The sequence below is a fragment of the Myotis daubentonii genome, chromosome 2, assembly GCF_963259705.1.
Source record: "Myotis daubentonii chromosome 2, mMyoDau2.1, whole genome shotgun sequence".
Taxonomy (NCBI): domain Eukaryota; kingdom Metazoa; phylum Chordata; class Mammalia; order Chiroptera; family Vespertilionidae; genus Myotis; species Myotis daubentonii.
In genome coordinates, this window is record NC_081841.1 from 57,857,713 (window position 1) to 57,880,635 (window position 22,923).

A 22,923-nucleotide genomic window follows, 5' to 3' on the forward strand; every position below is an offset into this window, starting at 1 on the left:
CAGCATGGGCATGTGCCCACTTATCTGTTAACCCCAGGACTACAAAGTACACACAAGTGGACAGGTGATTTGAACTTAGCAGGCCGTTTAGATGGACAGTGGAGAACTGTATTCCTCACTTCAGCTGAGGAGAGATCCCAGAGGGAGAAGGAAGTGCTAAGGAGGAGCAAGACCCCAATCCTCCCAAATATCCCTACTGGTTCAAGGTCTTCTGATCTTCTCAGTCAGCTTCTTCTACTTCCTGTTGGCAATGGAGGGGCAGGAAAGGAAGAGGCAAGGGTAGTAATGAAAACCAGGGCTCTGCCCTGGGCAGTCCCCCAACTTCTTTGAGAGATTGTTGCCTCAAAGCCCCAGCAGTCTCAGCTGGGAAGGTCCAGGGGGTTGATCTTCTTTCTAGTTCCTGGAAGAAGGAGTCCAGATGAAGCGAGGTAAGCAGTCAGTGACCAGGAGGGGTAGGGTTGGGGGTCACCACCTGGAGGGTGGGATCCTGTATTCTTCGGAAGATGGCGGGGAAATTCTTTCCTCCATTGCGTAGAACTTTCTTTCCCTCCTCAGTTGAGGTGCCCAAATGTCCCACAATAGGGTCTTCACTCTGGGAGAAGGGTCCAATAAGTCCTTGACCACCCCTGGCCCTGAGACTCCCACCCATCCTCCTGACACTAAGCTGGGTTCAAAGACTATAACACCAGTCTGGAAAGGGCCTGTATCTTCACAATTTCCCTCAGGCCCCCAACTTACCAGCTCCTCCAGAGGCACACGCTCAAATAGGGGGTGCCCTTCAAAATGGGTACACATCCATTCATGTAGCTCCAGCACATCAGTTATAGTATACACCAGCCCCTGCACAGGCAAAATCAGGGGGGCTGTATGCAATTGAGCAGCAAGGTGATGGGCTGCATTCCCACTGAATTATTTTTTTAAAAAATATTTTTATTGATTTTAGAGGGGAAGGGAGAGGGAGAGAGAGAAACATCAATAATGAGAGAGAATCTGATTAGCTGCCTCTTGCATGCCCCCTACTGGGGATCGAGCCCACAACCTGGGTATGTGCCCTTGACCAGAATCGAACCCGGGACCCATTAGTGCTCAGGCTGACACTCTATCCACTGAGCCAAATCGGCTGGGGCCCCACTGAATTCTTAGTGGAAGGTCCCCGAATAGGATACTCACCCCACCCTTCCTCCCACTCCCAACTCACCCCAACTCTCAGCACGTAGGCATATTCTGCCAGTAGTGTGGGACTGATGATTCGCCACTTGTGCTTCGTCCGCTTGAAATGTGGGTCAGGGAAGAGGAAGAACATCTTTGTCAGCTGTGAGACAGACATGCACAAACTGGGTTGTGAGAGCCTGGCCTCCATGTCCCACCTTTCCACCAGCCTAACCCACCGGGGCCCGTCCCCACCTGGCCCTTGTAGAAGAAGTTAGGAAGGTGTTTCATGGCGTTGCTGCGGAGACAGGCGATGTTCTGGAAGCCACCTCCAGGAGCTGCTCGTAGGGCTCGTATCCGATCCTGTACATAGTCTGAGACCTTTACCCGGATCTCCAGACCCAGAATCAGTGTGTCTGGGAACAGCGGTGACAGTTCCACTGGACACAGAAACAGGAATGGAATCATCAACCTCATACTACAGGAACTTCAAAGGAGTCAGTACAGGAAAGGAAACCTCAATCTGCAACAACCAATATCTGCAATGGCAAGGTGGACAGAGAGGTCTATATGGATGGTTTTACACTGGAGTAGAGGGCTGGGGGAGATATTAAAACTGTCACCAGGACTGGAAGTTGGAGAGCCTGGGAAGACATGTATATTTGCAAGTGCTTTAGTGCTTTCACACATTCTCTCATTTAACCCTCTTAGAACTCTGTGGTAAATTGTGAATATGAGGAAACTGAGGATAAGAAATGTCCAAGGTCACAGAGCTAAGAAGAGACAGAACTGGAACTTGAACCAAAGCTTTCTGCCACCAAGTACCATGCTCTTCCTCTTTGCCATGTCATTATCTCTATGGGAAGATATAAAAATAGAGAAGTGGCTTAGCAAGCACGTATGGGTGCATTACAAAGAATACTAGAGGAACTCAAAAACAGGAGAGTGGAGCAGAAGGAATGAGTTCTGGTGAGGGAGGGGGGAGTGATGGAATCCCTGAGAAAGACAGTTCAGGATCACTGGCCACAGTGGCTGATCTCTGACGCTTGTGCTGACCAGCTCACTGACCCGGCACTTGGCAGGTGAAATGGCTCACGTAGTGACGGGGGCCAGGGGCCAGGCCAGACAGGACAACCCAAGTTTGAAGAGGCATTTGAGGCAGCCCCCTCCCTTCTCCAGGGCAAAGGCCACAGACCCAGAGTAGATGGAAGGTGGAGACTTTCCCCACTGATGTCACAGCACTCGTGTCTGGTCCGAAGGGGAAAGGCCAACTATGGCCCCCACCAAATCTGCTGAGGTGGCAGAACCTAGGCATTGCCTTTCCTTGCCCAGACAGAGTGTTACCTAACAGGCCACCATAGCCACAGCCTATGTCTGCAAATTCCACTTGGGCTTGAGCTCTCTTTTCTTTCTTATCCTTCGGGTCATCATGGCTCTGATTTTGAGTCAGTGGAGCGAAGAATTCTGGATATAGCTCGGACCAATCCATCTCCTCTGGCTTCACAGGGCTGTTGGAGAGAAGACGTGAGAAACGTGAGAGGGCTGGCCATACTATTGCAGTAGTGTCACTACATGTGCGTGGGTGGAGGGGTAAGGATGGGAAGTAGGTGAGTGGGTTTCTAAACAATTCTGTAACAGTGGGTCCCGTGGCCTCTAGGAGATACAGTGGAAACCACCCTGTGAATCATAGGCCCATCACGAGGCCCGCCCATCCCCATATCTAGGGGTTGACGACTGGCTGGGCACGAGTTCCCCTTCGCTCAGAGACTGGCTTCCTGGAGGCGCTGGGATCTTACTTTGCTTACGTGCTCTGGGTGAAGAGGATGGAGTAAGATGCAGGCCGGCTGGGTGTTGTCTTTTTATTAAATCCGACAAAGAAAACCTTACGATGTAAAAGGCCTTCTGTCGCCATCACTGACAACTGTCTCAGTGACAATTTCCCGCGCCAGACTTGCACCTCAACCCAGACTCTGCCAGAACGCCACGCCCCCTCCAGCCCGCACCCCGCCCACCGCCCAATCTGCCGGGTCCACCCCCAAGGCTGACGTCACGGAGCCCAGCCTCCGGGGCTACCAGGAACCCTCCCAGCACAACCGCTCTTCGCGGCGGCTTAGGGCCACCCTGAGTGCTCCGCCCCCTCCTGCCCCGGCCCCGGCCCCTGCCCCTGCCCCGCGCACTCACTAGCGCAGCGTGTGGTCCGCCATGGGGTTGGAGTGAGCGCGCTGCCGATAGTAGCGCTTCTGCGGCTGCGGGGCCTGGGCTCCGGCCGCGCCCCCGGCCTCGGCTCCCGCCATGATCCCCAGCCCGTGTCTCTTCTGAACCCACGTGGAGACCGCGGCCGCGGCGCACGCTGATGACGCAGAAGCACATCCGAGCAGACCCCGCCCCTTAAAGACCCGAGAGAGCGCATTGGATGGGGCGGGGCGGGGCGGACCCGAGGGGATCCGTGCCGCCGGCGCCTCTGCACCTCAGGTCTGTCCCGGGCCGGAGAGGCAGGGCCCGCGCCCCTCCTCTTCGCTTGGCCTGCGCCGGCCGGCTCTGGGTGACTACCCTGGCGGCAGGAGGCCGTGCACCCCGCAGGTAAAAGGGGTCTGGGGCCCCCCCTTCCACGGCAGAATGAATCCTCGCGCCGCTCCCCTCTCTCCGGGCCTCGGACCACACTGCCGGGTCTGACCGGCGTGGTCTGGAGTGAGTCCCGCGGGTGTGGGCTGGGGACCGGAGTGGGAGGGTAGCTCCGCATCCCACGTCCGGGAAGTCCAACTGCAGGGAGGAGGCAGACTCAGGAGGCGGGGCTCGGTGCCACGGGGCAGCCGACGTGGCCCGAGGTCCCCCGCCCCGCCCCGCTCCGGATCGGGGGTCCCCGGGCCGGCGGCGGTGTCCCCAACTCTCTGGACCGGATGGCGGACCTCCGTCCAGATCCTGCCTCCGAGCCCGAATCGGTGTTCCCGCGGGAGGTCGGGCTCTTCGCCGACTCTTACTCGGAGAAGAGCCGGTTCTGTTTCTGTGGGCACGTGCTGAGCATCACGCAGAACTTCGGGTCCCGCCTCGGGGTGGCCGCGCGCGTGTGGGATGCGGTGAGGAGCGGGCGGCCCCGGGCGCGGGCCCGCGGGAGCGCCAGACCCGGACTCGCCCTTTGCCATATGGAGCGATCCCCGCGACGGTCTTTCTTTCTCTTATAGGCTCTGAGCCTGTGCAACTATTTCGAAAATCAAAATGTGGATTTCCGAGACAAGAAGGTGATCGAACTGGGTGCGGGAACCGGCATCGTGGGGATCTTGGCAGCGCTGCAGGGTGCGTGAGCTTTGTGGTCCCGAGAGGGTGGGGGTGGGGGCGGGAATGTGGGGAGATGGTCACTTGCTGGATCCTCGGGAGAGGGGAATGGTTGGGGACCCCCCCCCTCCCCCGCCTTTATACCTGTTTTTGTGTGGAAGGCAGCGCTCATGGACCGGGCAGGCCTTAATAGAAGGGAGTTTTCTACCTTTTTTTACTTTTTTTGATTTCATGGACAAGACTCACTTAAAAGCTCCTTGGCTTTGGACATGGTCTTCTGGAAGGATGCATATTTGGGGATACCTAGGGGAAGTAACCTGTTGGTATTAACACATTGTTTTCGAGTAGTTTTTATCGCGCGCTAACAGGTGGCGCGGGCCATTTTTGCTAATTTTTTGCGCAAATGGCAACGTTCACAGTAAAATTACGATAACTTTAGTTTACGTATTTATACGTTACCCACATTCTACCGCTAGTCTATAAAAAACGTATTAATACGTGTCCCGCGCTCTACTACATTGGTAGAACGTATAAATACATAAAACGTATAAATACGTTTCCCGCATACAACATGTTTTAAACCTCATGAGTGCTTTCTGACTTTACTATGAGGGGTTTAAAAGTTTTTTGTTTTTGTTTTTTAGATTTTTAAGGTTTTGATTGCTTGGGAGAAAGCTTAAGACTTTCTGAGGGTTAGGGTGTGTTTTGTGGGATGGGATAGGAATTAGGTACCACAGACTTGAAAAAGGAAAAGGTAAGGAAAACTTTGCTTCACTTTTGTCAAGAACCAAAAACTGCAAAGGAAACAGTCCCTTAATTTATAATATGATAGTCAGGCAAAATCTCACACCAGAAACACTCGTTTAAAAACATTTCTAATGTCATCTCCCTAGAAATGCAAATTAACATCGAGGGAAGTCTTTTAAGAGGCAGGCACTCATTCTGCTCATTCAACCAACATGTATTTGGAGTTCTCTATATGCTAAGAGTCATGCTAGCTATTGGAATACAAGTAAGACAGATTTCCTCTCCCTGAGGAGCTCATGGTCTAGCGAGGAGGACAGGGAAGAAGTTACAGTACAAGAACTCTGGTGAGATGCACAGAGGCAGTGGACATACCCTTGTCATGTCTCCCTGGTTTCCAAAGAGAAGCTCTGTTGGACGGGAAAGAGGTGAGCAGCGTGAACACAGCAGGCTCAGAAAGAGCTGAAGGGGTGTCAGCAGTAGTTTTCCATGAAGGACGGGTGAATGAGAGATGGGCAGTTATGCTAACAGTGGAGAAAGGCATGTAACATGGTTGGGAACACCTGCTTTCACTTGCTCCTAGGCTGGTTTCTCCTCCTTGGACCCTTCTTGAGCTGCCAAGTCAGAAATCTGTCATCTTGTCCCTTATCCTATGCCCTCAATCAGCCATTCCTCTGGGTCATAGGTCCTTAATGCTTACCCAGTTGTCCATTCCTCCACCATCTTTAGTTCAAACTACTGCCATCTCTTCCTTAGATTTTCATTAGAGTTTTTAGGTGGGGAAGTTGGGCATGCCCAAACTTGATCTTACGACCTTCCCCCACCAAACCTGTTTCTTCCTCAGACTTCTCCATCTCCGTGAATCACACCCAGTGGAAAACCTAGACAGCACCTTGGACACATCTCTTTTTCTTACCCCATATCCATTATTCAAGTCCTATTGATTTTATCTCCTAAAAATCTTTTAAATCTCTTTATTTATTGGGGTGACATTGGTTAATAGAATCTTACATGTCATGTTTCCCATTGTCACTGATAGCTCCCCAGTCCATGCCACCACCATTACTTGCCTAGAACTGCCACAGTTAGTCAAACTGGTCTTCCTGCTTCAACTCCTTGCTGCCGCCTATACCTCTGCAGACTCCACCCAACAATTAGAGTGATCTTTCCAGAATGTAACTGCTATTACTCCTCCCCACCCCAACACACACACACACACACACACACACACACACACACACACACTTCCATCTTTCAATAGCTTCTTGTTGCTTTCAGAATAGGACCACTATGTTTAGATAGCCTCCAACGTCTGACTTCCCTCTCTAGCCTCTTTCTGTGCCTCTCCCTCCCCTTCCTTAAGCCTTGTGCTACCTGTTACCCTTGTGTCAGTTCCTCAAGTCTTTTTTCTTTTTTAAATGGATTTTATTCTTTTTGAAAAAATATTTTTGCCTGATTTTCAGAAAAGGGGAAGGGAGAGGGCTTTTAAAAATTGAGAGAGAGAGAAAGAGAGAGAGAGAGCGAGACGAAGGGATAGAGAAACATTGATTTGTTGTTCCACTTAGCATTCATTGGTTGATTTTTATTTTATTTATTTAGTTAGTTATTTTTAATCTTTATTGTTAAAAGTATTACATATGTCCCTTTTTCCCCCCATTGACCTTTCCCACCCCACACCCCCCCTTTTTTTATTTAAAAAAATTTTTTTTTATTAATTTCAGAGAGGAAGGGAGAGGGAGAAAGAGATAGAAATATTAATGATGAGAGAGAATCATTGATCAGCTGCCTTGTGCATGTTCCCCACTGAGGATCAAGCCTGTGCCCTGACTAGGAATCGAGCCATGACCTCCTGGTTCATAGGTTGATCTCAACCACAGAGCAATACAGGCTGGGCCATTGGTTGATTGAAAAAAAAAATTTTATTTATTTATTGATTTCAGAGAGAGAGAAACATCGATTTGTTGTTCCACCTATTTATCCATTCACCCGTTGATTCTTGTATGTGCTGTGACCAGGGATGGAACCTGCAACCTTGGCATATCAGGATGCTGCTCTAACCAAGTGAGCTACCAGGCCAGGGCCTCAGGTCTATCTTGATGTTTCCTTCCGTGGAGCCTTCACACAGGCCATGCTCTGTGCCTTAAATCCTGTGCCAGCTGGTTCATGCACACACATCCTTTAGTGCTCAGCCTTCCAAGGGAAGGCCTCCTGGACACTGCCACCGCAGGCCAGCTTAGGCTCTCCTAGTGTATACACAAATGTGCTGGCTGGTTTCATTTTAAATTTGTTACTAACCTCAGGTGCATCCTTAAGTGCTACCCAGCTAGCCTATTGCACCTCCCTCGTTCACTCTCCTAAACATCTGATTCTTACCTTCTTGCCCTTTAAACCTCCAAATGCTTCCTCCCCTGTCTTCACTCTCAGCTGATGACTTTGTTTCCTATCTCTTCTGATTGCTTCTATTTTCTCATAGAAAAAGTCAACATGATCTACTCACCTACCTGTATCTGGGTCTGTATGTGCTACCTTCTCTCCTATAGTGTGTGTACCATGAATGACTGTTATGCTCTTAGCTAAGGTCAAGCTCTCCACTTTTCAGGAGACACCAAACCTCATCTATTCCAAGATATTGTTCCAGTAAACACTTCTCCATCCACATCTCTCATGAATTATCAGATTTTCCTTCTCTCTAGTTCATTCTGGTTCCTTTTCAACTGATAATTTGAGTTTCCCAGGGCTCAGGAGAAGTGCTGTGAGCCCTTCCCTGTTCTGCCTGCTCTCACTCCCAAGCAATCCTATCATGTCATGTTTTTAAATACCCTTTCTATGCTGATGACTCTCTGGCCCATGTCTACCTTGTTCAGACTTGTTTGTGTAATCTCTTCTCCTGGGATATCATGTGCTTGTCTGATGGACGTCTTAAATTTAATGTGTCTAGAAACAGACTCATGATCTTTCTGCCCAATCCTGCAATCTTGCTCATCTAAATGAATGGCAACTCAGTCTTCTAGTTGGTCAGGCTAAACATCTTAGTGCCAGGCTCAATTTCTCTCTCTCTCTCTCTCTCTCTCTCTCTCTCTCTCTCTCTCAGGCTAAACATCTTAGTGCCAGGCTCAATTTCTCTCTCTCTCTCTCTCTCTCTCTCTCTCTCTCGTATTTCATATCTAATCTGTCAGCAAATTCTATTGACTACCTTTAAAATATGTTCAGGGTCCGACCACTTGTTAGACATTGCTATTGCCCTGGTTCAAACCATGATCATCATTGCATCTGACCTTGCCACTCTGCCGTCTTTTCTCACCCCAGCAGCCAGAGTAATCCTTTAAAAGCATAACTCAGTGTATTTCCTTCTTCCATTTAAAATTATCCAGTAGCCTCCTATCTCAGCCAGAGTGAAAGCCAAATTTCTTACAGTCTCCTGAAAAGGCCCTGTTTAGAATCCGGCCCCCACTTTTTTCTCCCTCACTTACTCTGCTCCGGCCACTGGCTTCCTGCTGCTCCGTAGGCCTGCCAGGCACCTCCTTGCCTCAAGGTCTTTGCACTCTGTGGTCCCTCATTTGGTACATTTTAGCCTGAGAGATCCATGTGGTTTGCTCCGTCACTTCCATCTTTCTTTGCCCAAATGCATCTCTTCAGTAAGACTTTCCCTAACCATCCCGTTGAAAACTACATTCCCTGCCTGTCCCGCAAGCAGCTGTTATTCTCCTCCCCTGCTTGATGCGTCCTTCACCACAGCACTCACTACCATCTCATGTGCAGTGTATTTTATGTTTTGTTTGTTGTCTATTTCTTGCCACTAGACTGTAAGCTCCATCAGTGGGATTCTTGATTGGTTTACTGCTGTGTTTGCAGCACCTGGCATACAGGCACATAATCAACATAAATGAATGAATGAATTCTTAATACTTGCTGTTTCTATAATGGTCATCATGGTTATGATTAAAGAGTCTTGCAGTACTTAGTGTGTCTCTACCTCTAGGAAGATTGAGGTTTTGTCTTGCTCACTGCTATATCCCCAGAACTTAGATGCTCAATACATATATTTATTGCATGAATGAAGCTTTCTGAGATGCTAGTTTGATTATCTGCACCCTTCCTACTTCTATATTTAAAATCTATTGCGCTGCCCTAGCTGGTTTGGCTCAGTGGATAGAGCGTCGGCCTGCGGACCGAAGGGTCCCGAGTTCGATTTCGGTCAAGGGCACATCACATGCCTGGGTTGCAGGCTCTATCCCCAGTAGGGGGTGTGCAGGAGGCAGCCGATCAGAGATTCTCATTATTGATGTTTCTATCTCTCTCCCTCTCCCTTCCTCTCTGAAATCAATAAAAATATATATTTTAAAAAACAACAACAACAACAAAACCCCCATTGCCCTTAGGATCAAGACTGAATCTCCTTAGCATGTTATCATTTTTCTCTTTACTCTCATGTCTTGACACTTTTCTCCTCCCTTCCACATTATCTAAGATCCAGCCTTCCTTGAATACTCCATGCTCTCACCACCAGGCCTTTGTACTCTCAGTTCTCTGTGTGGAAAGCTCCACCTGACTTGTCCTTTAAGGCTCACTGAGGGCACGTCTTCTGGGAAGCTTTCCAGACCTCTGAAGCTGGTCCGAGGCAGTAGGGGGTGGGTGCATAGCCCGTCTCCAGCTTAGTGCTACCCAGGCTTCTGCTGACATATGATTGTTGTGTTTTGAGCAGAGAGGTTGAAGATTAGCTCAGAGAGAATGTTGATGTGGTAGAATGTAGTGTAATGAGAATGGCGGTGGGTAAGGTGGAGGTTAGTGCAACTGAAGCCAAAGGGTGGACTTCGACTGTCAAGACAGTGTCCTCCAGGCTCTGAGGCCTCTGGACCTTCTGGGCAGGAGCCGAGATCCCTTTGTTGGTCCCTCTGACTTTCATTTCTCCTCCTTCCTCTCTCTCTCAGGGGGGGATGTTACCATCACTGACCTGCCCCCGGCCCTAGAACAGATCCAGGGCAACGTCCAGGCCAACGTGCCAGCTGGAGGCCGGGCCCAGGTCCGCGCTTTGTCCTGGGGGATTGACCAGCATGTCTTCCCTGGCGATTATGACCTGGTGCTGGGGGCTGATATTGTGTATCTGGAGTCCACCTTCCCACTGCTGCTGGGGACACTCCAACACCTGTGCGGGCCCCATGGCACCATCTATCTGGCCTCCAAGATGAGAGAGGAGCATGGGACAGAGAGCTTCTTTCAGTACCTCCTGCCCCAGCATTTCCAGCTGGAGCTGGCCCAGCGGGATGAGGATGAGAATGTCAACATCTATAGGGCCAGGCACAGGGAACGAAGACCTGTTTGATGTCATCCTTCTGCTTCTCCGGACCCCTTGTCCTAATGAAGGAACTGCCACATCTCCAAAGCCAGAAACATAAGGACCAAAAAGGATGGATTTCCCTTGCCTCTCTCTCTCCTCCTTCCTTCTGAGTTTCCCCAGGTACTCTTGGGCAGGTACAGGGAGGTGCCTGCTGGCTAAGAATCCTAGAGCCCTAGCAGCGCTGGATTAGAGCACAAAGGACGTTCCTAGCTCTTGTTCTCAGCAAAGGATGATGATGGGAGGGTATCCAGGGTTTTGAGGCGAAGGGGAGGTAAATGAGATGTGAGAACAGTGGCTGCAGAGAGACGGTCACTGATCACGTCCAGTCCTGCTATTGTCTTTTCATACAGAATATATGTATTTGGCCAAATTCTACTGGAATTTTTTTTTTTAAGGGAAAGAAACATGAGCATTAAAGATCTCTTCTACATCCAAAGAACTCAGGCTTTTGTTGGGGTGCGGGCAAGTAAGAAGCCTCAGACCACCCACTTCTTGCTTCTAGAGGTAGTCTGGTGGGACCATGGTTCTAACTGGGTCAGGTCCTCCCAGGCCCGAAGCTGGGGATAGGAAGCAGAGCTGTCCTTTGGCCTGTACCTTCTTCATTCTTTTTTGGAGTCGGGGTCCTGATCGCTAAGTACTTGGTTCTTTATTTTTATTTCAGTGTCTAAACCCTGTCAGTCCTTCCTTCCTAATGTGTTTTGCCTTCATCTCTTTTCTCTTCCCACTGTGGTAACTCTGGTTGGGGCTATCCTTACTCCTCAGGCCACATATCACTTCCTCTGGCCTCCTGGCCTCCAACTTTTCCAAAAGCATCCCTGATTTGCTTCTGCTGCTGCCTACAGAAGCAAGAGTAAGCTCCTCTGCTTGGTACTCAGTCTATCCTAGTTAATCCCAAATCACCCTCTACTTCATTTCCTGCTTGTTTCCAAATGTATTGCAACCTCGGGCCAAAAGTCTTCTCTTTGTTCCCTAAATCCACACCAAGCTTCCCTGACTCCTTTCTTCATTCTCTTTGATGATTCCTTCCCTGGAAGGGCTATTTCTATCGGTCAAAATCTTCACTACTCTTAGCCTCTATCCTGAAAAAAAGCTTTTCCTGAGCCCTCTGTTGGGATGTGATTTCTTTCTCCTTTGACACCCTAACTGTTCATCTTATGAGACTTACCTTGTCTTGGGTGGTCATGTGTCTGCTCCCGATTTTCTCACCATTAGATAGATTGCGTGGGAGGGTAGGGCTGTAGTTAATTACTCTAATTCCCTGAAGCCTAGCATAGTTCCTGGCACACTTATATTTATTTAGTGTTTAATAAATATTTTACTCATTCAACAAATATTTATTGAGTTTGTTGAAGGGACCATGCCCCTACCTTTCCCAGGTGACCTCTGGCAAATTTCTGAACCCACCCACCTACCTCACAATTTTGTCTTGATTCATAAATGGATACTAAATATGAAAGAGCATTGGAAATAAAGAAACAAAGTGTTACCACCTGTCTTGTGTTGTTACTTTGTGACGACTTTGTCTCATGGTTTCCTATTTCACTGGGGGTAGCAATTCCGTTCTGAAAAGTCATCTCAATAAGCCCAGTGGGGGAGGCGAGGGTGCGCCCTCCGGCCAGTAGGCGGCGGCATCCCGTTCGGCACATCCCGGCGGAGAGGTTTGGCCCTGCCGCCACGCCGTAGGCCCGTGGCCTCATCAGTGCGGCGCACCCGCAGCAACGTGCGGCGGCCGGGGAGATGTCGCTGCTGCGGTCACTGCGCCTCTGTCTGGTCGCGCGGACCGGGAGCTGTCCGGTGAGGGGCCTTGGTCCCCCGCAAGGAAAGCAGGTCTCCCGGGCACCCTACCTCCGACTCCCTTTCAGACTGCACCCCACCCTTTCCCCCACCTCCTGGCCTCTTCGCGGTCCAGCTTCCGCCGCAGCCTTCCCCCAACTCCGGGCCCCAGTCCCTCCTCAGGTCACCTCGCTGCGGACGTGCTTTCGGCCGCCGCAACACCTCGCCGAGTTCTGCTCCTCACCCCTAGTTCTTGCTCCTCCAGACAGGGCCCCTTCCGCTTCAGTCGCCGCAGCCATGGCACACCTTTCACGCGGGGCACTGGCTGTCCTCGGCCTCCAGCAAGGATCTGCTCATGAAGTTGCGGCGGAAAACGGGCTATTCCTTTGTGAACTGCAAGAAAGCCCTGGAGACTTGCGGCGGGGATCTCAGACAGGTGTGCGGGGGCGGGCAGGGGACCGGGAGGGGCCTGGGGCGGAGGTCCGTGTGTCCGGGCGGTCGCGCTGGGGAGCGTGGAAGTCAGGCTTCTGCCCAGCGACTCCTAACGCCGACCTCTAGGTAGGATTCTGACTTAAGTGACAGCCTCAGCCGTTGACTCCGTCCTATTGGGAAGCAATTTATTCAGGATCCCAGGCTTAACAAACCTTACATCTTGCAAACGGCAGTGCTGCTTCCTGCTGCTGAGAGCTGAAAGGGCTTGTGTGAGCTTTGGAGTCAGACGGACCGGGGTTAAAATCCTGGTGCCCTCACGCTACCCCTGTGACCCTTCTCACTTAATCTTTCAGAGTTGCATTGCTCTTGTGTATATACACAGTGAAAATACTACTACCCGCCCCGTAGGGTCGTGGTGAGGATTAGGTTTATCCAAAGCACCAGGCACAATGCTGGGTGTTTGGCATGTAGCCATAGACTGCCATACTCCAGTTTCTCTTATGGGATTGAAGGGAAGCAGGAGGAGTCTGAACATAGTTTAGATCCCCGTTCAGTTCTAAATTCTGTGACTTTGTCATCTGCCCTTTTCCTTTCCAATTTGTAGGCAGAGAGCTGGCTTCATGAGCAGGCCCAGAAGGAGGGCTGGGGCAAAGCTGCCAAGCTCCATGGGAGGAAGACTAAAGAAGGTCTGATCGGGCTGCTGCAGGAAGGAAACTCGACTGTGTTAGTTGAGGTGAGATGTCCAGAATTCCAAATACCAGGAACAGCTGCCCCTGCAGTGTACGGCTTTGCGGTAGACTGTTGGCATTCTGAAAGAATAGGTGTTTGAGAGCCGCAAAGGGTAGTTGAATTGAACCCATGAGACCACAATTATTAGCTGTATATTCATTTAAGTATAGAAATGTGAAGGTGTGTTGATGAGAAAAGACCTAGCAGTCTAGAATATTATTCCTAAATGTCAGTCTGGTGTAGCCTTATACTTTTTCACTGATTGTTTCCTGGAACAGTTTGATTTTAAAGCTAGGAATTATATTAATTAGTTGATGGATAGAGAGTTGCTGTTTTAGAATTTGGGGGCCACAATTAGTGAAGAATCAGATTTGGATTAGAGTGGGATTAGAGTTTAGAGTGAGAGAAGGAGATAAATAAGCTGATAACAAAACTGGGTTGTAGTTGGGGGAGGCTGGAGAATCAGTTGATTAAGGCACACAGCCACGGCGAGTGAGTCTTTTGGGGACATGGTGGACCATCTTCTGAATGTGCAAGTCATTGCTAACTGAGGGATGCGGCGGGAATCACTTATTCAGCTTTTGGCCTCAGCTAGGAGAGGAACTGCAGATTTAAAGTTCTGGGGTCATTTATTTTTGCTTTGTTGAGTCTGCAGCTTGTTCTGTCAATACCTTGTTTACTCTCCAACCTTAAGGCACTTGTGGAAACTAACAGTAAATAGCTTATACAGCAACATCAGTTTGTTCCTACAGGTAAACTGTGAGACAGATTTTGTTGCAAGAAATCTGAAATTTCAACAGTTGGTCCAGCAAGTAGCCCTTGGAACCATGTTGCATTGTCAGAGCCTAAAGGATCAACTCTCCACTTACAGTAAAGTGAGTTTTGGGGTCTCCAGTGTGTTGTCTTCAACATGCTGGATTTGTTCCACTCCACCTCCCCTCTTTAGAGTCTTCGTTGTTTACTTTTTCAGACAGTTTCATGTCTCCCTTCTTGTCTCTGCTTAAATGTTATCTCTTTGGAGAGGTGTACCCTTCCTCCTGTGGTCTGTCCACTTATTTCATTAACATTTTTGTGTTATAGTGCTTATGTTTTACATTTTTATTTACACGTATATGTCTGTCTTTCCCAGTAGAACACAAGCTTCATGAGGCAGGGGAGTTGTCTTTTCACTACTATGTCTGGTGAAAGAGAAGTGGGCCCAGCACTTAGCTGAGGCTCAGTAAATCTGTGTTGAATGAATGAATGAATGCCAGTGGGGTGAAGTCAGTCAAATCAGGTGCAGATTTGTATTCAGAAATCTGACCTGAGGAAAGGATTCTTAAATAAAGATATTGGAGCTCTGGCCTGTGTGGCTCAATGGGTTGGACGTCGTCCCATGCACCAAGACGTTGGTTACAGGTTCAATTCCTGGTCAGGGCACATGCCTGAGTTTCTCTGCTTGATTCCTGGTAGGGGACATGCAAGAGGCAGCAGATTGATGTTCCACTCTCACACCAATGTTTCTGTAAATACTTTCTCTTTTCCTTTCCCTTCCTCTCTGTATAAAACAAAACAAATCAAACAAACAAAAGATATTGGAGAAGGCATAATTTAGAAGGATAAGGTTATTTTTGTTCATAGAAGGATCAAGGAAGGAATGATATATTTGCCTTTGATTCAAGCTTGTTTAAAGCCTTTGATTCAAGGCAAAAATAAACCGACTGTTTGCACAATTTTTAAAAAATTTAGTACTACCATTTTTCTCTTCCTATTTGTCCTTTTCTTGAGATCTCATGGTAAATGCTGATTGTTGCTGGCATTAAATAGTCACATTATACAGAAAATTGCATTGAGATTATTTTTTAGAATTGTATTGAGTAGATGATTCACTTGAACTATAAATTCTAATCTTGACTGTGCCATTGATTCTATTTGTAACCCTGAGCCATTCATTTACTTTACTGTGTTTCTGTTTCATTATCTGTAATAAGAGACTTTGGTTCCTTTAGCTTTATTTCCTTTTTTCCACTTTTGGTCTTTAATTTTTAAAACTTATTTTGAAAAAAATTCAACCTTACAGAAAAGTTGTCAGTATTCTACAGTAAACTATGGTGGGTTTTTATCCAGAGTCACCAATTGTTAACATTTTGCCTCATTTGCTTTATCAGTTTGTATATATCTATTGTTACCAACGCGATTTTTAGTTATCATGTCTGTTCAGTTTCCTTTCTTTATCTTTCATTACATTTACTTTTTCTTTTTAAATATATTTTTATTGATTTCAGAGAGAAAGGGAGAGGGAGAGAGAGAGAGAGAGAGAGAGAAATACCAATCATGAGAGAGAATCACTGATCGGCTGCCTCCTGCATGTCCCACACTGGGGATTGAGCCCCACCCCAGGCATGTGCTCTGACCGAGAATTGAACTGTGACCTCCTGGTTCATGGGTCAATGCTCAACCACTGAGCAACACTAGCCAGACTACATTGACTTTTTTTTTTTTTTAGAATTTTTTTAAAAAAAATATATTTTATTGATTTTTTACAGAGAGGAAGGGAGAGAGATAGTTAGAAACATCGATGAGAGAGAAACATCGATCAGCTGCCTCCTGCACATCCCCCACTGGGGATATGCCCGCAACCCAGATACATGCCCCTGACTGGAATCGAACCCGGACCCCTCAGTCGGTTTCGGCTACATTGACATTTTTGAAGAGTACAGGACAGTTTTGTAGAATGTCCTTCAATTTGGGTTTGATGTTTCTTCTTATTTAGACTCACAATATGGATTTTTTGTAGGAATAGTAAATAAATTATCCTGTATTTTTCTCAGAACATCATATCAGGAGGTACATAATAACTGTTGGTCCCATTACTGATGCTAATTTTGATCTCTTGGTTAAGATAGTTTCTGCCAGATTTCTCCACTGTGAAGTTACCATGTTCCTCTTTGTAATTAACAACTTATCTGTATGGGAAATTCCTTGAGACTGTATAAACATCCAGCTTCCAAAAAACTTTAGCCTGTGGTTGAGCATTGACCTATGAACCAGGAGATCATGGTTCGATTCCCGGATTGCGGGCTCGATCTCCAGTGTGGGGCGTGCAGGAGGTAGCCAGTCAATGATTCCCTGTCATCATTGATGTTTCTGTCTCCCTTCCCTTCTCCCTCCCTCTCTGAAATAAATAAAAATATATTTAAAACAACAACACACACAAAAAACTTTTGCCTAATAGTTTTAGCATCCATTGATTCTTGGCAGATCATTTATTACTATGATAGTTGCATAAGGGTAATTTTTTTTAACTTATAATTTGTTTTATATATATTAATTTTGTTGACATTCTACTGTAAGAAACTTATCCCTTTGTTTAGTGCAACATTGATTCATGGATTCTTACTTTATACAGCAAGCTACAATTCATTGTATAATTATTTATTTATACGTTTATTTTTGGTGGATTCCATGCCTGCTAACACATTTCAGATCTCTGAGTGGTTCTGCAGTAAGGAAATCTGTTTAATCCAGCATTCCCCAAGCATCTTTGATCATAGCAGTTATTAGATCCAATCAAATCTGAAAATCTGTAATTAGAAAAATATTGTCCTGCTGTTATGGTTCCATCCCTTTGCTAGAAATTTGCTTAGTGTTATTTACCTCTCAAAAAAAAAAAAAAAGGCAAAAGAAAATGTTCCTGCTTTGTTTAGACTTTAGAAAAGTTTGAATAGCACTATAAATATGCTTGGAGGTTAAAATGTTTGAAAGGTTAAAAATATTCTCAAAAGAATTTGGGTGTCTCGGCATTTGATAGCAGAGTGGGGAATTCGAAATGTAAATCAAGAGGGTTTTTAAAGCATTATTTATTTTGATGCTCAAATTATTCCTGGATTTGGCCAGTGCAAGGCAAACCTGTGCAGGCTGGCTCCATTGTCTTTTGATAGATCCTCATTTTATGAGTGTTTCTTTACTTTTTTTGGCATACAAGATATTCTGGACTTATGTCATGCTTTCCTTGCTCCAAACATGGAATTGTTTACTTCTCTAAGGAATCCTGATCCCTTTTAGTGGGGGAATGGTTTTGAGAAACCAAGATCTAGGTATATTTATTTCTACTGAGATGTCATTGCTTCTCCGTTCTTTTAGCAGACAGGATGTGTGTGTGTGTGTGTGTGTGTGTGTGTGTGTGTGTGTGTGTGTAGATTAGAATTTATACTTCAATTCTAGTCCTGCACCACAGCGTTCTTCCTTTTCTTCCCCCATTCTGTCTTTTTATGTTCCCTTTCTCATAGTGAGTACATTGGCTCCTAGCAACTTTGATATGTTTACTTATTTACTCGATGTTACAATACACACCAAATTGTTCCAGAGTTACTATACCTGACCACTGCAAATAACAAACTTGCTAAGGAGTTCAAGATTTCTTTGATGTTCTTTTTATCTTTACATTGAAGTTATGTGGTCAAAGAACTGTATTGAAAGTTACTTGGATTACACACACACACACACCCAGTGAGGTTATGTTGTTCATTTGAAATACAGTTAGTCTTATGTTTCCTTTTAATCAATTTTCATTTTCACTCCAAAACCTTGTTAATTTAATTTTTGAATGTGTAACACATTAACAAGGTTCTGAAAGTTAAAATTATGATAAACACACACACACACACACACACACACACACACACACACACACACACCTTACTACCTCTTGTCTCCTTTCTACCCCATTTCCTATCCACTCCTATAGATAAGCAGATTTATTGGTTTATGGTTATCCTTTATGTCTTTTCACAAAAATAAGCATATTTATACAAATACCTCTTACACACCCTGGCTGGTTGTCTCAGTTGATAGAGTGTCGGCCTGCAGACTAAAGGGTCCTGGGTTCGATTCTGGTCAAGGACACATGGTTGCAGGCTCAATCCCCAATAGGGGGCGTGCAGGAGGCAGCCAATCAATGATTCTTTCATCACTGATGTTTCTCTCTCTCCCTCTCCCTCTCTGAAATCAATTAAAATATATATATAATTTAAAAAACAACAACAAAAAATATCTTTTATACAACTGGTGGTATAATTTGTATATGCTCTTTAAATTTATTTTTTTCATTTAATATAGCTAGAAATACTGCATAGCAGCTCATGGAGCTCTCCTTTTTTTCTTTTTTCAGTTACAGAGTATACCATTGTATGGCTGAGTTGTGGTTTATTCAACCAGTCTTCTCTTAGGTTTAGGCATTAGGCTGTTTCCAGTATTTTATTATTAGACATAATTGCTCACTGAATATGTACACTCATATTATTGGAAGTGTATTGCCAGGGTAAATTCCTAGAAATAGGATTGTAGTTTTGTGAGCTATTGTCCAGTTCTCCTCCTTTGAATTTGTACTATTATGCATTAACAATTAACAATCTGCAAGCCTTTTTTTTGTTTTGTTAAACCTCACCCAAGGATATTTTTCCATTGATTTTTTTAGAGAGTGAAAGGTAGGAGGAGAGACAGAGAGAGAGAAGCAGGATGTGAGAGACACATCGATTAGTTGCTTCCTGCCGGCACCCCTACTGGTGCCAGGGATTGAGCCTGTAACTGAGGTCCGTACCCTTGACCTGATGGAGCCTGGACTCTTCAGTCCACAGGCTGATGCTCTGTCCACTGAGCTGAACTGGCTAGGACTCACAAACCTTTTAAGCTTTAAAATGTTATGATTGATATGAAAATATTATTCCTGGTATCTAGGAAACTACATTTTAAGAAGTTAGGCCAGCTTGGCCGGTGTGGCTCAGTTGGTTGAGCTTTGTCCCATGCACCAAAAGGTTTCCAGCTAGATCCCTGGTACGGGGTGTACAGGAGGCAGCCAGTTGATGTTCCGCTCTCACATTGATGTTTCTCTCTCTCTCTCTTTCTCTAACAAAATATCTTTTTTTTAAAAAGGGAAAAGGGCCAGAAGACAGGAGTGGGATGGAATTGGGGTCGTGGAGTGATAGAATAAAATATTTACAAAAATGGAACTGTTACCAATTTTTAACATCCTTGGCTTAATGAAAATATCAGCTATATTTAGTTGTCTTGCCGAAACTGGTTTGGCTCAGTGGATAGAGCGTCGGCCTGCAGACTGAAAGGTCCCAGGTTCGATTCCGGTCAAGGGCATGTACCTTGGTTGCGGGCACATCCCCAGTAGGAGATGTGCAGGAGGCAGCTGATCGATGTTTCTCTTTCATCGATGTTTCTAACTCTCTATCTCTCTCCCTTCCTCTCTATAAAAAATCAATAAAATATTAAAAAAAATATTTAGTTGTCTTATAGCATTTTCTGAAAAATAAGCTATATTTGCCTTGTTTTTGATAATTTATGTTTGTTTTTTGTGTGTGTGTGCACTTAGGGCTTCTTGAACTCCTCTGAGCTCTCTGAACTTCCCTTTGGGCCTGAGAGGAAAGGCTCTCTCAAGGATCAGCTGGCCTTAGCAATTGGTGAGTATTTGTAAGGATCTGGAAGCTAGAAATGAAGAACTGGATCTCTTGGTATCTTTGGTATTCCTCCAAATCTAGATGAAGAATTACAAGCGCATGTGCCTAAAAGGATCAGATAATATGAATGTGCTCAGTGGATTGTGTGTTAAGACATTAGGGAGCAGTAGGACTGAAAAGCTCACCCTCTGCTGAAGAGAAGCATTACCAAGCGCTAGCCACTTGTTAACCTGGGGGAAATGGGGCTCTGGTGTCATCAGAATTTTAAAGCTCTTTCAAAGAATTTAGATTTGAATACAAAAATCTCAGTTTTTATCTGTTTGCAGTTAATAAAATGATTTTACCACTTGGGTGCATCACTGTGCTGACCAAACAAAGCATGTCTTTAGGCAGAGGTGGCCTTGTGGCGTCTGTTGACTACTCTGGGGAAATGATACATCAGAGGTCATTTCACCTTCTTTATAAAGGGACCCAGGGAAATTTAGGGCCATCATTTTTAGGAATTTGGTCCCTCCTTTAAAAACATTGGATCCTGAACTTGTGAAGGTACAGTCTCTCAGAGCCCACGGCTATAGGAACCGGGTCTGGATCATTGTGGTGGGACTAGTGGGGATTTTACCTTCTCCCTAGGTGACCTTGATGGAGGGAGGGAAGTAAGGCTGGGGTTTGAGCTTGCTGGGAATTTATTGCTCATCTTACATTTCCAGTCAAGGCATCAGTTTCTATCAGGTCGTCTTGAAGTATGTATAATGTTTCAGTGAGTCATAGATGAGAAACCAGGCAGACAGCTGTATTTGGAGCTAATTATGAAATTCTGGAAGAACTAGGTTTTTCAGCCGCTTGTTAATGTCTGGGAATTAACTATTGGGTAGATATTTTGAGCTGTGTAAGATTCTTTCTGGTTTCTGGATACTCCCTTTTATGACTTTTATAATAACTTATGGCTAACTCAGGGATATTTATCCAGACCCCTTTGTTTACTCTTTTACCCTTCCCAACCTTTTGGCTTATTTGGACTTTGCTTAGACGGTAAAGCATCCTAAGAGAAAGGGGAAAACTAAAATCCATTTTTGGTTCTCATAAGGGCCTCTTAAAATGTGATTTAAAAAAAATTTTGTTTTGATGAGAGGAAGTTGAAACTATGAGATGACACAGGGTTTTGGATTTTCTGGGGTTTTTAGTTGTGGACTTTTCCCTGATACAATGGATAATCAGGAGTTGTCTGTGCCAGTTATGGTGGTATTTGGGAGGGATGGTAATTTGGTGGGAAAAAACACTTAATTGCTTTGGGAGTCAGATCTAAGTTTTAATTCCAGTCTGCCATGTATTAGCCATGTGACCTTGGCTGGTAGGTTACTTAAGCTGCATAAGCCTATGTTTAAAACAGTAGCCAGCATTTGAGTGCTCACTAAATAATAAGTGCTTTTATATGTATTATTTATTTCTCCCAATAATCTTGATTTCAGGTTAAGTGGTATCTCCATTTTATACATGAAGCAACTAAGGCTTGATAAATTAATAAATGGAGTTATATCATTAAGTTACTTTCCTAAGGTCATATAGCTGGTAAGAGGCAGAACTGAGACCTGAGTCCAGGATCTGTGTGACACCATAGCTTATTTAATTTTTTAAAAACAATGTATTTTATTGATTTTTTACAGAGAGGAAGGGAGAAGGATAGAGAGAGTCAGAAACATCGATGATAGAGAAACATTGATCAGCTGCCTCCTGCACACTCCCCACTGGGGATGTGCCTGCAACCAAGGTACATGCCCTTGACCGGAATCGAACCTGGGACCCTTGAGTCTGCAGGCCGATGCTCTCCATAGAGCCAAACCGGTTAGGGCCAAAGCTTATTTTTTAAGTTTTTATTTTTATTTGTAAATACTGGAGGATATTTTTTTCATTGAATTTTAGAGAGAGTGGGAGGGAGGGAGAGAGGGAGGAGGGAGAAGAAAGAGAAACATAGATGTGAAAGAGACACATCGATTGGTTGCCTCGTGCATGCACCCCAACTGGGGCTGGGGGTCAAACCTGCAACCCAGGTGTGTCTCCTTGACCCGAATCAAACCCGAGATCCTGCAGTGTGCGGGCCGATGCTCTAACCATTGAGCACACTGGCCAGGGCATAGCCTATGCTTTTAAATTTAGCCTGCCTGGCACATAGTTGGCACTCCATAAAGGTGCACTCTGTTTTCTCTGCCTCCTCCCTGTACACACCTTTTCCTCTTTAAACTGAAAATGATAGCTCCATCTTACAGCATATCCACAGTATAAATGCCAAAGACCGTCTCCCAAATTTGGCCACCTCTTTGTGTATTTGGTACTATGACAGGCATCATATTCTGGAAGCGTGTTTTTGTTTTTGCTTTTTTATAGGGAAACTGGGAGAAAACATGACTCTTAAACGAGCTGCATGGGTGAAGGTGCCAAATGGGTTCTATGTTGGCTCTTATGTCCATGGAACAATGCACAGCCCCTCACTCCACAACCTGGTGCTGGGGAAGTACGGGGCCCTGGTCATCTGCGAGATATCTGAGTGGAAAGCAAACCTGGAAGAACTTGGCCGCCGCCTTGGGCAGCATGTGGTAGGCATGGCCCCTCTCTCTGTTGGCTCCCTGGACGATGAGCCTGGGGGAGAGACAGAAACCAAGATGCTGTCCCAGCCGTACTTGCTGGATCCCTCTATCACATTGGGACAGTATGTGCAGCCCCAGGGAGTGTCTGTGGTAGACTTTGTGCGGTTTGAATGTGGCGAAGAGGGAGAGGCAGCAGAGGCTGAATAGGTTCCAGAGACTTCAGGCCAGGAGGAAACATTTGTTCTTAGTTCTGGGCTTTATTACAAAAAGCAGTTATTTTCTAAGCCTCTTCAAACCCAGGATTTGTTTTTCATTTGTGTTTGTAATGAAATTATACATCATGAGTAAAGTTATTAAATAAAATCGTTATATAATAAAGAGAGTAGAATCTTTTCCTTGTTTGCGTAATGCTGGGCTCAGCTTTTCTGTGTCTTAGAAAACAACGAATGGGCCTTATTGACAGTCTCTG

At 45.9% G+C, this 22,923-nt stretch overlaps 4 protein-coding genes across 10 annotated transcripts in view; 2 read left to right on the plus strand and 2 right to left on the minus strand.

Moving 5' to 3' along the window:
• Window positions 1-68: 68 nt before the first annotated feature.
• Window positions 69-3,826, minus strand: METTL1 (methyltransferase 1, tRNA methylguanosine). Of its 2 annotated transcripts, XM_059683424.1 has the most exons (7): window positions 3,331-3,476; window positions 2,946-3,031; window positions 2,494-2,657; window positions 1,405-1,589; window positions 1,199-1,312; window positions 739-840; window positions 69-592 (listed from the first exon to the last, which is right to left on the minus strand). In XM_059683424.1, the coding sequence occupies exons 3-7, from the start codon at window positions 2,636-2,638 to the stop codon at window positions 437-439; spliced, it is 702 nt and encodes a 233-aa protein (XP_059539407.1). In that variant the 5' UTR covers window positions 2,639-2,657; window positions 2,946-3,031; window positions 3,331-3,476; the 3' UTR covers window positions 69-436. The 2 variants fall into 2 exon arrangements, with proteins under 2 accessions (XP_059539407.1, XP_059539406.1); XM_059683423.1 differs by lacking the exon at window positions 2,946-3,031 and having other exon boundaries at window positions 3,331-3,826.
• An 80-nt stretch (window positions 3,827-3,906) lies between these two features.
• EEF1AKMT3 (EEF1A lysine methyltransferase 3) lies at window positions 3,907-11,984 on the plus strand. Its single transcript, XM_059683428.1, has 3 exons — window positions 3,907-4,223; window positions 4,329-4,440; window positions 10,092-11,984. The coding sequence occupies exons 1-3, from the start codon at window positions 4,047-4,049 to the stop codon at window positions 10,481-10,483; spliced, it is 681 nt and encodes a 226-aa protein (XP_059539411.1). The 5' UTR covers window positions 3,907-4,046; the 3' UTR covers window positions 10,484-11,984.
• A 143-nt stretch (window positions 11,985-12,127) lies between these two features.
• On the plus strand, window positions 12,128-22,846 carry TSFM (Ts translation elongation factor, mitochondrial). 5 transcript variants are annotated; one of them, XM_059683419.1, is made up of 6 exons: window positions 12,128-12,334; window positions 12,558-12,707; window positions 13,308-13,436; window positions 14,185-14,307; window positions 19,791-19,878; window positions 22,255-22,846. In XM_059683419.1, exons 1-6 carry the CDS (start codon window positions 12,236-12,238, stop codon window positions 22,659-22,661), a joined length of 996 nt encoding a protein of 331 aa, XP_059539402.1. In that variant the 5' UTR covers window positions 12,128-12,235; the 3' UTR covers window positions 22,662-22,846. The 5 variants fall into 5 exon arrangements, with proteins under 5 accessions (XP_059539402.1, XP_059539403.1, XP_059539401.1 ...); XM_059683420.1 differs by having other exon boundaries at window positions 12,130-12,325; XM_059683418.1 differs by having other exon boundaries at window positions 12,131-12,325; window positions 12,537-12,707.
• AVIL (advillin) overlaps window positions 14,665-22,923 on the minus strand; it is a 28,558-nt gene continuing 20,299 nt past the window's right edge. Inside the window, exon 18 of one of the 2 annotated variants that reach the window (XM_059683411.1) lies at window positions 14,665-14,969. In XM_059683411.1, the coding sequence (XP_059539394.1) occupies window positions 14,844-14,969 (126 nt within the window). In that variant the 3' untranslated portion in view covers window positions 14,665-14,843. The remainder of the gene's footprint in view (window positions 14,970-22,923) is intronic. The other variant, XM_059683413.1, reaches the window with a different exon arrangement.

Excerpts from the sequence above, each read along its gene's own strand:
- METTL1 (XM_059683423.1), bottom strand. The coding sequence starts at position 3,443 with ATGGCGGGAGCCGAGGCCGGGGGCGCGGCCGGAGCCCAGGCCCCGCAG. Across the intron at positions 2,658-3,330 it reads GCGGACCACACGCTGCGCTA|CCCTGTGAAGCCAGAGGAGA; the intron begins GTGAGTGCGCGG and ends TCTCTCCAACAG. Across the intron at positions 593-738 it reads GTGTGCCTCTGGAGGAGCTG|AGTGAAGACCCTATTGTGGG; the intron begins GTAAGTTGGGGG and ends CCCTTCTCCCAG.
- EEF1AKMT3 (XM_059683428.1), top strand. The coding sequence starts at position 4,047 with ATGGCGGACCTCCGTCCAGATCCTGCCTCCGAGCCCGAATCGGTGTTC. Across the intron at positions 4,224-4,328 it reads CCGCGCGCGTGTGGGATGCG|GCTCTGAGCCTGTGCAACTA; the intron begins GTGAGGAGCGGG and ends TTTCTCTTATAG. Across the intron at positions 4,441-10,091 it reads GATCTTGGCAGCGCTGCAGG|GGGGGGATGTTACCATCACT; the intron begins GTGCGTGAGCTT and ends TCTCTCTCTCAG.
- TSFM (XM_059683418.1), top strand. The coding sequence starts at position 12,236 with ATGTCGCTGCTGCGGTCACTGCGCCTCTGTCTGGTCGCGCGGACCGGG. Across the intron at positions 12,708-13,307 it reads GCGGCGGGGATCTCAGACAG|GCAGAGAGCTGGCTTCATGA; the intron begins GTGTGCGGGGGC and ends TCCAATTTGTAG. Across the intron at positions 19,879-22,254 it reads TCAGCTGGCCTTAGCAATTG|GGAAACTGGGAGAAAACATG; the intron begins GTGAGTATTTGT and ends GCTTTTTTATAG.